A 14,045-nucleotide genomic window follows, 5' to 3' on the forward strand; every position below is an offset into this window, starting at 1 on the left:
TTTTTGGTAAAATTGTAAAGATACATTCTGCATAATTTTTAAGAGAAGTCGAATGAAGGAACAATAAGTATAAGTTTTTATTTTCGTTCCCATACAAACTATGTTGGATAATAACCTGCAGCATAACTAGAATCCAGATAAATAACTAGAATTAACATTTACTTAATAAATGGTAGCAATAGCTTAATTTTTTAGTACTCACCTTAATATAAACTACAGTTGGATTTAGAATAAGTGGAGTGGGAATTAGCTAAAATTGAGGTTAATATGGGTGAGCTTAATTGTTTTGAACAGAATTAAAATGCGCTCAAGGAAATAGAAGTGCACGTCTCATCCTTGGTTGTCATGAAATAAATCGAAAAAATTGGAACTTGAGAATGTAATCACAGGGACCAATAGCTGTAACGACTGGCTTTCGTATTAACGTCTTCAGTTGGTAATAGTGAAGAAGAGAAAGAGAGAGCGCGTGAATATAAAGAACTCTAAGTTCCCGTGATGCATGCGGGAATCTCAGGTGCGTGAGATTCCAGGCCGGGGAGAGATGGTAGTTTTATTTAGAATGATGTCGGAACCATTCTATAATTAGGACTTCATACTGGTAAATTCTGAAACTGAATTTTAATTTAATAATGGGAACTGCTGAATCTACTAGAGGGGGGTGGTTATGGGATTGTACGTGTAACGTGAGTTCTGTATTTGATTGTCCGGTTCTAAAACTATTATAATGGTAGTATGCTCGTGTGTTTAATGTTTTTGTAGAGCCGTATTTTGAAGTGAAGTGGTACTTCCGATATAACATGCATTACATTTTTGTTGGCATTTTATTAAATATACCATATTAGTATATTTAATAAAATATACTATTTATATAATAGTATGTAATAGTATATACAGGGTGTCTCAAAAATATTGGTACAAACATTTAGGGGAGGTAGGTAACATCTAAAGGAATGTGAATTGCATAGGAACCCATAACCGGAAATGTCACCGTAAGTCGGTACACGGCGCTGTTCATCAGTTTGCAAGAGGGAAAATTTCTGGTTTACTCATTCAAGCAGTAGTCGCCACACAAAGAGCATGCATCGATATACGAACTGTGAGCTGGCAGACATGCACCTAGTGTATAGATTAGCAGAGGGCCCACACGGTGTGCGCCCCCATGTGGCACAACATCGCTTCGCAATAAATGTGTGGGCAGGTATGGTCAGTGACTGTTTAGTCGGCACATACCTGTTACCATCCCACATGAACTCCGCTAAATATCGGATCTTTCATGAACAAGTTCTACCAGGGTTACTTGATGTTCCAGCAAATGTGAAATGCAACATTTGGTTTCAACATGATGGGGCGCCTGCCCATTGTGGAAGGTGTGTTCGTGACCATTTGAACAGGCATTTTGGGCGTCGATAGATTGGCCGGGGTGGACCCGTTCCTGGCCCCCACGTTCACCTGATTTATCGAGCCTTGATTTCTTTCTGTGGGGGGGCCCTCAAATCTATCATGTATGAATCGGCTGTGGAGATGGAAATGGATCTCGTGGCGTGACTCGTCTGCGCTGCTGCTACAAAGAAATTCCAGGTGTGTTTGACCATGTCCGGCAATCCATGCTGCGTCGGCATCACGCATGCATCGCGTCTCACGGTGGAACCTTCGAGCATCTGTTGTAACATCATGAAATGCATCTATCTTGTACTCCATTGTTAATATTATGTCTTGTGTCATTTCTGCTTCTTGTGCCTCTGCTACTACTTTACCGTGACATTTCCGGTTATGGGTTCCTATGCGATTCACGTTCCTTTAGATGTTACCAATCTCCTCTAAACGTTTGTACCAATATTTTTGAGACACCCTGTATATACTAAAATACTAATATATAATAAAATAGTATATTTAATAAAATGCCAACAAAAATGTAATACATGTTATATCAGAAGCACCACTTCAAAATACGGCTCTACAAAAACATCAAACACACGAGCATACTACCATTATAATAGTTTTAGAACTGGACAATCAAATACAGAACTCACGTTACACGTACAATCCCATAATCACACCCCTCTAGTAGATTCAGCAGTTCCCATTATTAAATTAAAATCCAGGTTCAGAATTTACCAGTACGAAGCCCTTATCATAGAATGGTTCCAATATCATTCTAAATTTAATGTATTAAAAGCAAAACTACCCTATAATCTCTCTCTCCCCGGCCTGGAATCTCACGCACATGAGATTCCCCATGCATCAAAGAGCATCACGGGAACTTAGAGTTCTTTATATTCACACGCCCTCTCTTCTTCACTATTCCAACCGAAGACGTTAATACGAAAGCCAATCGTTACGGCTATTGGTCCCTGTGATTACATTCTCAAGTTCCAATTTTTTCGATTTATTTCATGACAACCAAGGATGAGACGTGCACTTCTATTTCCTTGAGCGCATTTTTAATTCCATTCAAAACAATTAAGCTCACCCATATTAACCTCAATTTTAGCTAATTCCCACTCCACTTATTCTAAATCCAACTGCAGTTTATATTAAGGTGAGTAATAAAAAATTAAGCTATTGCTACCATTTATTAAGTCAATTAAATTGGTACCTTAAGGAATCCTATAATTCATCTAATTGCTAGAATTAACATTTGATTTTCTGCTTTAAAAATTCTGAAGAAATATTTGACAACATGTGTTTGAGACGGGTGAACTATGTTGAAGCACTTTAGAGAAACCCCTGCAGCGTTCAAGCCACATGGACTGTGTCCCATCGGCTATTTCTTCGAAGAATTACATTCTAGCCCTTCATCTCTACATCCTTTCTTACTGGACTGTAGAGTCAGTTCAATTTTGTTTGAGAGTGGAGTGGGAGCATTTTTTATCTGGGTATTCAAAGCTTATTACATAAGAACAACATTTTCTGAGGCTCTAAATGCAACAGAGAAGGGAAGATGGATCTACGCCAATTATGGAAGATGTTTAACACCCTCATGGATTATGCAACATTTCAAGAGCCTGGAATGATATGAAAACAACTTGTATGGGCGAAGTTTGGAAAAAAACTTCTCAGACATTCCGAGCTTAACAATGAAGGCTTCAACAAAGATGAGCTGATGTCTTCTGTTACCAAAGAAATTGTACACTTAGCCCAGGAGATGCGGCTAGTCCTGGAGGACAAAGCTGTAGACAAGATTGTGGATGAATGAGGTGAAGATTTAACAACAGAAGACATAGCCCAGTTGAACACGCAAAGAGTTGAGGAGCAAAGGAGAGCCAATCCACTGAGGAATCAGAGCAACCCAAGAAGAAGTTCAAATTAAAGGAAATGGCAGAAGTGTTTCTTAAAATTCAGGGTCTTTCTACATTTGATGGAATGGATGAAAACATCGAATGTTTCTTGAAAATAGGAAAAAAGTTTCAAGATTGCTTTTCAGCTTATCGCAAAATTAATGAAGAGAAAAAAAAAGCATATAAAACAGATGAAGATCAAAGAGAGTACATATCACATTCTGCCTCCCTGACCTCTACTTTGCCTACAACACCCTGTGATTAATGTGTCTTATTAACGCTTCAGGTTCGTTTTAAGTTACTTTCAGTTTATCACCTGAAGTGTATAGACTGATTCATTGTGTGGTTTAGACCAATTTTCTTGTTAATTATGTACACTTTGGTTTTGATTCCCTTAGTAGCTCTTATAAAGTCTACATGGCATACAAAATACATATCAGTTTTTACAGTAAAATAACATGTGTTTCTTGTTCCTTTTATGTTTTCTTTTCCAATGTGCCACTCCAGCTACTTCACTGCTGTCTCCAAATAAAGTTTTTAATTGTTATGGTATATAACTATTTGTCTTCATCCTTCTTAGGATATTGTGCGTTTTTGTAATTTTGGCATATCAGGGATATAGTACCAATATTTTATTAGTCATTCCCGAGTTACGTAAAACTCGACTTACATAAGAAGTCCTGGAACATATCTCTTACATATGTCAGGGGTCGGCTTTATCTGGAAAGATGTCAACATAGTCATCTTAGTAGTTAACCCTTTCATGAGTAAGTCTGCCAAATGTAGGTGAGCCCTGGGTAGTGAATTTCTAATAGCAGTGAACTCAGTGGAGTTTTACAGAATTCTGAAATTTTGTAAAAATGAAAACTTTGTATATAGTAATGAAAATGAAAAATGAAAGCTTTGAAATATTAATCTTAATTTATCCCTAACTGCCCAACATTAGAATAGTATTATTATCAAAAATCATCTCAGAATTTAAAAAATAATAAGAAAAAAAATTCATAAGTAAAACCTATCATAACTTTATTTGATATAATAACATCTGCTACACTGAGGGACAGGGAGGTTATATGGTGTCCGGGGCAACGCAATATGTCGTGCCACGCTTTATTTAAATTGTTTAAAATATATATATTTTTTAATTTTAAATATAAATAAATAGTACCATATAGCATCCTTACAGTGTCCCCCATACATCAGCACCTGGTGGCAACTGCTCCCTATTACTCCCCCCCCCACCAATGCTATGCCATTGCTGCTATATCTATTTAAGTACCACTTAATTCAATTTCAGCTTTTGTAAGCCACAACTGGATAGACAACTTAGTTCAAAAGGTGTAATCTCCTCCTCCTCCAATTTCAAAGTTACTTTCATAAGAGAAACTTTCATTTAAAGATAAGAGATAGCAGTACAGCCTAGAAAAATAACGGTGGCATTATATACAGGAAAACTTTCAAAATGATTAATTCATTCAAATTCGATAAGAAACACTGTTTGAAGCAACCTTCGAAACATAGATCGACATACACACTCCCAGAACCCACACAGGAAAACAATAGGATCTATGATATACCCCTAAAATGGATGATGAAATAAACACAGTTACACTAGCCACTCAAAATTTATCTACCTCAGTAATAGAGAAACAGCCTAATCTTCTCTCCCCCAATATATATCCTCTTGAGTTAAAGACATGTCCTCCATTATGAGGGCACAGAAGAAATAACTGTGGGGGAGAGAGGGCTTTGTTCCACTTCTGAAAAAGCCATTTACTTGAGACACCACTTGAAAATCAATGCCCACACAGGTGTTTCTTCTGATTCCCAAAGAAGAAATAATCACCAGGGACAGGTGTGGACTGCAGGGTGGATCGTTTAACTCCTGGAATCCACACTCAGAGTGACAACTGCTTTATGGGACTTGTATGTATAGGAACACTGTTATAAAGCACTTGTATGTACACACATACAAGTTATACTTCTTATAACAGTTATAACAGTGTATTTAACTGTTTCATCTTCATGCTTCTTTACAACAGTGTTCCTATCCACTTTTATTAAGTATAAGAAGTTATACTTCTTCATAGAGTATGGAAACACTGTAATAAAGAAGCAAGACACCATGTCAATTTACCTCTTCTCTGTTCCTTTATGGCCCTCTTAATTTTTTTTTAGAACAGCAGTAGCAGTAGCTTAGGCATCTCCAGTGATTGTTTTCTATATATGGTATGTAGTCTATCAAATAATTCCTTCCACATTCCAAAAAATGGTGGCAATGATTTTCCCAGCAGAGGGTTAAGTCCTGAATTTTGTGATGGTGTTTCCACTGCATGGACTCCTGTTTTGTTTCTGGATCCAATGATAAATTCACATTTCAGCACCAGTTGCAATTTTGAAAGAAACCCTTGAGGACCTGTATCATGCATGTATAAATTTTCCTCACAAACTTGAGCCCTGCACTTTCTAAACTCTTTCTTGGTGTTTAGTGATAACTGACCTTTGATATGACCAAGTGTTCAAGAAGGATGGTCAGTACTAACCCTTCAGAAATATTACACTGTCTAAAAATTATAGCCACTTTAGACAGAGGTACCCAAAAGTGTTCAGTCTCTCATTAATCCAGCCAAGTGTTCCTTCATTCTATGCCACATAAAATTAGAAAAAAAAAAAAAAAAAATCACCAATGTGAATAGTAAGAACTATAATAGACTTCTTTGGCTGAGACAAACATTCAAGAATCAGCATGAAACAAAGATCAAAAAAGATATTTTTACAGGAGGACAGTAATGTTGATGAGATTAAATAATTTTGAAAAAGCAGAAACACCAATTTCTTAGACAGTGTTAAAGCCAAAAATTATGCTGATCTTGTAAGAGAGAGATGCTGAAAGCTTCCACGGCAGTAGGCTCTAATAAATCACTAAAACATTTTCTTCACTCCCACCTAAACCTTTGATATAGAAGAACATGGGTGTTGTCAGTGAAAAGCACAGGAAAAAGTTCCAGAGATATATCTGTTATGGAAAAAAAGTGTTACCAGGAAAAATGAACCTAAATATGCAGGATAACTACTGTTACACTAATTAAGCAGCCTGTGATACCAACTATACAGTAAAAAATCATAAGAAAACATTAAACTACTTCAAATGTCACTTTGTACTTCAACAGAGTAAATAAAATTTAATAATGTGAATAATTTGTTTAATTTCTCCAAAAAATTGGTTGATGATAGATATGGAAATTAAGATTACTTTAAATTCAGTAAACTGAAATTTATCAGAATCACAAATTTTTATTTAAAACGAGAAAAAATAACTTTTTTTGTTCAATGTAATCAATATGCACTTTTATTATGCAGTATAACCATATGACCCTACATAAGATAGGCTTCATGGTATAATCCAAGCTTTTCATATGTTACTGATTGTTGTTACTAAGGCCATATATAACTGAACTCACCTAAGAACCTATAATAAAATAGAAAAAAATCATATGTTGTAAGCTGACATTTTACTTACAGGAGTGGAAAGGTGCGTACTTTTTTGTGACTTATCCTATTTCTATTAACAGGAGTTGAGCAAGGAACAGCATCTAAATGATGAGAACTATTTGGAAGTGTTGGCATCCAAGTGCTTCTCTTGGTTTTAGTTTCTCTAAACAATTAGAAAACAGAATTATATTTGGTATCAGTGGGGGATGGGATACACTTAATTTTTAATTATTCTTTAATTAGAGTAAAATATATAAACAAATAAAAAAACAAGCATTCATATTACACTGATAAAATGCAAGAAACCTTACCATGATTTTATTTACCAACAAAACAATATACAAGGTGTCTTCAAAAGTATGTGGAAAAAATTCTGGGACATATTCCAGGAGTCCAAAATAAGAAAGTCATATAAACATGGGCTAATTATGATCAGTTGTGGAGCTAGGGCTGTCTGAACTTCAAAAATTGGTTAAGGAGTTTTGAATAGAAATAAACATTATAAAAATAATACTGCTGTTGTTATTTGGTTTTTAGGAGCATTAGCAACTAAGGCCATATTGCTCCAGAGATATGCGGTGGTCATTCCACTGACCTTTCCGCATCCTCTGTATTTGGTTGTTGTTGTTATTTGGTTTTTAGGAGCATTAGCAACTAAGGCCATATTGCTCCGGGAATATGCGGTGGTCATTCCCTGACCTTTCCGCATCCTCCGTATTTGGTGGTGACAGGCTCGAACCCCGGTCTAATCAAGAAGCGTGTGTTACGCACTGCTGCTCCTTCGCACCTGGCTACGGAGACGCCCTGGTGTGCAAATCGATTGTCAGATCGATTTAGGAAGTAGTATCATTTAAAATCTAACAGCCAGCTAATAGGAAGTAACATAATTTACATCATTTAAAATCTAAACGGTCAGCGTTCTTCATTACCAATCAATTGTGTCATTTCCATTACAAGAAAATTTTGTTACCAATTGATTTTATTCTAGTGTCACCACAGATGTTTTCACATCAAAAAACTTGTAAAGCAAGAACTACCTGTATGTACGTGCCACTTTTTGAGGGTTTAAATGAGAGGCTGCCAGAAACCCAGGGTGAGCTGTAGACTCAAAGCATAGATGATCACTCACCAGTTAAGTACATGAAAGAATGTGATGGAACCATTGTACAATAGGCTGCCCCGGTACCATTTTGGCAATCTGGGTGCACAGTGTTCTTTTTGCTTTGATCTAGCGTTTATTAGAGTGATCTCAGTGTTTCCAATAAGAGACTTCTTATTGACCTGTGCAGTGACTACTGCTAGCTGGTCGGCCTCACTTCCACGCAGTCCAGGGTGGGCGACCAGAGGACTCCAGGTCGACTAAGCAGGCCTTGATCGACGGACTACTGTCGGTCAAAAGTGAAAACTGTAGTGCGGTACTCTAAGGAATCGAACATTGTGTTTCCATAAGCCCATAAAGCCATATATAAATATATATTTTAATAGTACTGTTGCAAATTTGTCTGTATTACTCAAAGGAACTGACTATGTCTGTTCAGCCAAGGGCCAAGCTAGGCTTGAAGACAATAGACGGCAAGGCGATGGACGTCGTTGATCCTGGCGCTTCTAGCACTGTGGATGGCAGAGTTGGGGGTCCAGTAATGACACAAGTAGTTTATGTTGTTGTTTGTTATTTGGTTTTTAGGAGCATTAGCAACTAAGGCCATATTGCTCCGGGGATATACGGTGGTCATTCACTGACCTTTCCGCATCCTCCGTATTTGGTGGGCACGGGCTCGAACCCCGGTCTATTCAAGAAGCGTGTGTTACGCACTGCTGCTCCTGCCCACCTGGCTACGGAGGCGGTGACACAAGTAGTGCTTGACCGTTTGCCTGGAGACCTTGCTGAGATTTACATGGATGGTGACTTATCTAATGATTCAACAGTTGTCAAGTCTTCCCAGAGAACTGCTGTGAAGCGGCTCAGACAGGACTCCGACGATGAATGAGATCTGCAGGAAAACTTCAAAGACATGAAAGTTGTGCGTCAGCGACTCCGTGACTACATGTTCAATGACTAATAAAGTCAACAGAGCAGCAATGCACGCCATTCTAGGAATGTGGGACCAGCTGGAAGCCAAGGCTATCGAAGTATATGCCGAGAACCAGTCGCTAAAGGCGATGTTGAAGAGTCAGTCTCTGTCAACGTCGTGCCCACATCGTGTGCGGAAGTCGTGCGAAGCCAGAAGAGCTCAGTTCCTAAGAAGACAGAAGTGCATGCTGTTCTGATAAAGTTGGACTCAGACACTCTAAAGACCAGTGAGGTCATGAAACAAATCGTTTTGCAGTCTGTGAAGCCTGTTCTGAAGAGCGTCAAATGTTCTGGTCTGAATGTTCATCGAATGAGAACAATCAAGGACACTGGAGTCGTGCTGGAGGTGGCCAGTAAAGAAGATGCCCAAAGAGTACTGAACTGTGAGACTATAAAAGCAAAGGGAATGAAAACCGAGGTTCCCAAGAAGCCCGGTAAAAGTCTCAACATCTGCATCTACGATGTAGATGCAGATGTTGGGAAAGACGATTTCCTATCTGAGTTGTACGAGCAGAACTTCAGTTCTCACGGTGTCAGCAGAGCACTATTCCAGAAGAGTACTTTGATTCGGTCCGTGGCAAAGGTTGTGAATAAAGACACGAGGAACTGAATCGTCGAGGTTCCCACAGAGCTGTGGAATATCTTGATCGCGAAAGGTAGAGTAGTAGTAGTAGTAGTAGTAGTAGTAGTAGTAATACACTTGCTTTCTTGCATGTGATGCAAGAAAGCAAGTGTATCAGCTTATGCAGCATCAGCCAAAAAAAAAATCACACCATTCCCTCCAAATGCCTGTCCAGTTCCTCCTTAAATTTATTCAACCTATCAACTTCCACAACAACAGATGGAAGTTTGTTCCAGCAATTAACCACCCGCTGGCTAAAGGCAAATTTCCGCACATCTATTCTACATCCGTCTTTTCTTAATTTGAATTTATGGCCCCTTAGGTTCGTAATCTGAACAAGTGGAAGGATCCCATCAGAATTCAGCATGCTCAACTCATTCAAGGCCTTATACACCTCAATGTGTATAAGAGTGTTCTTGCACTGGTCGTCCTACAAAGTCCGAGATATCTACTTCACAGTGAAGTGTTTCAAATGTCTTGCCTTTGGGCACCTAGCGAAGAACTGTAAATTCAAGGCTGTGTGTGTTCATTGTGCAGGAGAAGGCCACTTTTTCAAGGAGTGTCCCAAGAAGCCTACTAGCGTGAACTGTAAAAAGCGAGGTAATGTCTCTGACCATTCTGTTCATAGTAGAGATTGTCCCATCTACAAAAGTTATTTAGAATAGATAAACAGTAAGGTTGTTAATGGATAGTACACCCATAACATCTTTTAACGAAGGGTTCAGCATTATACAGATTAACGGTCAGAGATTGTATCCTGTGGCTCTACAGTTGGCAGAACACTCCAGGAAAGAAAATTGTGACTGTATCCTTTTATAAGAACCGTATACGGCGAATGATAAGGTTCGCGGTTATCCCCTTGATTACAGGGTTGTCAGGCTGTGATAGTAGTCACCAACAGAGATCTGGTGGTTACCCAGTTGCAGAAGTTGTGCTCCACGCACTGTGTTTGTGCAGAGATTATTGGCACTTTTGGCAGACACATAGATGAATTGTGTGCTGTGTTAGCAGGAAAGAAAATTCTTATAGGCATAGACGCTAATGCCAAGTCAGTAAGCTGGGGTAGTATAATTTCCGACTATAGAGGACTACTCTTTGAAGATTGTATATTGGCAAACAGGCTCGAAATTCTAAATGTTCCTGATCAACCTTGTACCTTCTCTACACTGCAAAGTGAGTCTAACATCGATATCACATTATGCAGTGGTAATTTAGTAAATGAAGTCACAAAGTGGTCGGTGGAGACCAATTGGTCTACAAGTGATCACCGTGCTTTACGAAGTGAGATCTGCCCATTTGAACGCAGAACTGTCATTTGTGACATGGATAGATTTGTGGTGAGTACCACTAACTGGAGGAGGTTTAAGCCAGTCTTACATGACGTAACTGCCGATAAGAGCTGGAGACAATGTTGCCATTGTAGCCTGGTGGCCCAACGAGTTTCTTTAATTAATGGGCTTATTCAGAAGGCTTGTTGTGCTTCAATGAGGAGAGGAAGGAATAGAACGACGTCTGTTCCCTGGTGGTGCAGGGAGTTAAGCAGACTTAGATGCCTTGTCAATAAGACTCGAAGGAAGTTTCAGAGCGCCAGACGGTTTGTCTACCAGAACCTGGACGACTACCGGGAGCGATTTGCTGCGGCAAGGAGAAACTGTACCAAGATGATTCGGGACTGCAAGCGGAAGGCTTGGCAGGATTTTGTCTCTGACAGAGGCAACTCGAATCCTTGGAGACTGCCGTACCAGTTAGTTATGGATAAGGTTAGACTTGACCAGGTCCAGCATTCGGTTTTCGGGGGATTGAGGGAGTCTCAGACCTGGAATGATACGATGCTTACAGTCCTTCATGTGCTTTTTCCCGTCGACGATGTTGATGGTGAAATGGCTGAACAGACTGCTATTCATTTGGCTAACCAGAGCGGTAGTTCTGGTTCATCCAGTGAGATGTTTACCCTAGCTGAACTTGAGTGGGCTGTTAAGCGCATGAAAAATCGAAAGGCCCCTGACATAACATTTCTGCGGAAGCCTTGAAGGAATTTTTCCGGCAATGTCCTGACTTGTTATTGTCATTGTACAACCAATGCCTCGAAGAAGGCACGTTTCCACAGAGTTGGAAAGAAGCCAGAGTCATCGTTCTCCTGAAGAGAGACGATCGTGAGAGGACTGACCTGTCTTCTTACAGGCCTGTGCCTTGTTATCTGTTCTTGATAAGACCTTTGAAAGGCTAATTATGAATCGCCTGACTAAAGTCTATAGAGACAAACACCAGGAGTTCGACCAGTAGTATGGCTTCAGACTGGGCCATTCTGCTGAGGATGCCGTGGTGAAACTGCTCTCGTTGATTCGTGGTTCAGAGAGCAAGTATGTGTTGGGAATTTTTCTTGACTTCAAGGGGGCTTTTGACTGCCTATGGTGGGAAAGCATTCTATGCCGACTGAGGCTTGTGGACTGTCCAAGTGATATCTACCGTCTCTTGCATATTCTTGCATAGCTACTTTCACGATCGGAGAGTGGTGGTCTATAACCGCTTCAAGAAAATTTGTTACACGGTCTACAGAGGAGTTTCGCAGGGGTCCATCATTGGTCCTTTCATGTGGAACTTCATCTTGAACAAGTTATTAAACCAAGACTTGAATGGTGTAGAGATCGTAGCTTACGCAGATGATGTTGCCATACTGGTGTGTGCGGTAACACCCAAATATAACTGGAGCAAAAAGCCAGTTGGGTTCTGGATCGGATACAGACTTGGGCCTCGGTTCACAAGCTGATGATATCGCCGATGAAGTCGCAGTGCATGATGCTTAAAGAACTTCTTAGTCCGAACAGTCATCTCACAGTAGGCCTTGGTGGGCTCTCCTTAGGCTTTGCTCCTGTAGTGAAGTATCTGGGAGTCAATCTTGATCAGAGACTGAGCTTTATTCCTCATGCAAAGGCCATGAGGGATAAGATAAAAAAAGCTGTATGGGAAACTGAGAATTACCCGAACTGACTGAGGAATCAAAGGAAGGAACTTAGACATTCTATATAAGTGCCTCTCTGTCCCTATTATAACGTATGCCTGTGGAGCCTGGGGTCAGGTAGTAGACAGGTGTGTCGTAGACTACTTAGCGTGACCAGAGCCTGCCGCACTGTCTCCACAGAAGCCCTACAGATTATCGCTGGTGCAGTGCCAGTTGACTTGGTAGTTCTCGAGCGACTCCTCAGATACCGAACCAAGAACAATATTCCCACGGAACTGATGGGTGTTCGTTGTTGCCCCGATGAGGGAAGAACATACGGCAGAACCGATTTGAAGGTTGAGAGCCAACGCATATCGCGAAGTCCATCAGCTCTGGCAAGAGCTTTGGGCGGCGACCTCGAAGAGTAGAGCGACGTTCGAACTATTGTCTGACGTTTCAAAGTTGGAACAGATACATAGGTGGCCAAAACTGGGTGTTTTTCAGGCTATAGTCGTTAATGTTCATGGACTTCGGTTGCGGCTACATCAACTAGGCCTTGAGGGCAGTGATCGCTGTCGTTGCGGGCAGATTGAGAACAGTCAGCTATATGACATACCAAGGCGAAGACTTTAAAGTGTATTTAATTCAGAAATTATGGCTGAAAAATCAAAAAATTACAAAATCCTGAACAATGACTAAAGAGTCCTCTGAAAATGAAGTTAGAGTACATAGGGAGAAAACCCCTATTAATGAGGAAAATGGTAATGAACTGGATAGCTGACCTCCTCAGTATTAAGAGCAGGAAAGGAAAAAATCAAGAAACTATAATTCCAAAGCCGCAACAAAAGACAGAAGAACTAAAACTATACTAAACAAATTTGACTGACCCTATCAAACTGGCAAAGGAAACCAGAGCACATCTAGAAGAATATATGCACAAGCAAACCAACAGGATTACTTCTGCAATTAGGCTGCAGATAGTGAACTGTTGCTCACTGCTTGAGCAGCGCCTGATTGAATTAAAACACAGAGAACCAAGTGTTAAAATCAAAATTAGAGATTACAACCGAGGAGAACAACTATAAAACAATAAACACATTAACCTATGCCCAAGCCACAAAGGTTAATGGCAAACTTAGTAGCTATTTGTTTAACTAGAGCTAAACAAATAGCTACTAAGCAACCTAATATAAACAAGAAAAGCAACATTATTATTCTGAAAGCAAAAAGTGACTCTACTCATAAAACCAGTGAGGCAGTTAAGGACACAGTGGTAACAAAGTTGAGGCTTCATCAGAGAGAAATAAAGATAAACATGCAAAAAATTGGGAATAATGGAGTCCTGATAGAGGTAGCAGGCAAAGATCTAAGAAAAATAGAAAACCATCCTGAGGTTGAAACCTGGGCTTGCTCCCTGAAAAACCAAAAGAAAAAAACCCAAATATTATAATCTTTGATGCACCTGTGTTAGTAATAGAAAAAGAATCCATGACAGACATCTACTTTAAACACTTTAACAATGAAATGACAATGGATGAATTTGCTGCTGAGTTCCTGCTCAAAAGTGCAACAAAAAACAAAAGGAATGGACAGCTCAACATAATTGCAGAAATTACACCAAATATTTGTAAGGTATTGCAGGAA

General features: G+C 39.6%; 1 protein-coding gene across 3 annotated transcripts in view; it reads right to left on the reverse strand.

The window, feature by feature from the left end:
- Snr1 (SWI/SNF related, matrix associated, actin dependent regulator of chromatin, subfamily b, member 1) overlaps window positions 1–14,045 on the reverse strand; it is a 131,032-nt gene that overhangs the window by 33,645 nt on the left and 83,342 nt on the right. For all 3 annotated transcript variants that reach the window (XM_090373509.1, XM_090373507.1, XM_090373508.1), the window contains exon 4: window positions 6,799–6,933. In XM_090373509.1, coding sequence (XP_090229635.1) covers window positions 6,799–6,933 — 135 coding nt within the window. The remainder of the gene's footprint in view (window positions 1–6,798; window positions 6,934–14,045) is intronic.

Source organism: Mastigoproctus giganteus, chromosome 5, assembly GCF_048544385.1.
Source record: "Mastigoproctus giganteus isolate SK-2022 chromosome 5, ASM4854438v1, whole genome shotgun sequence".
In the NCBI taxonomy this organism is placed as follows: Eukaryota; Metazoa; Arthropoda; class Arachnida; order Uropygi; family Thelyphonidae; genus Mastigoproctus; species Mastigoproctus giganteus.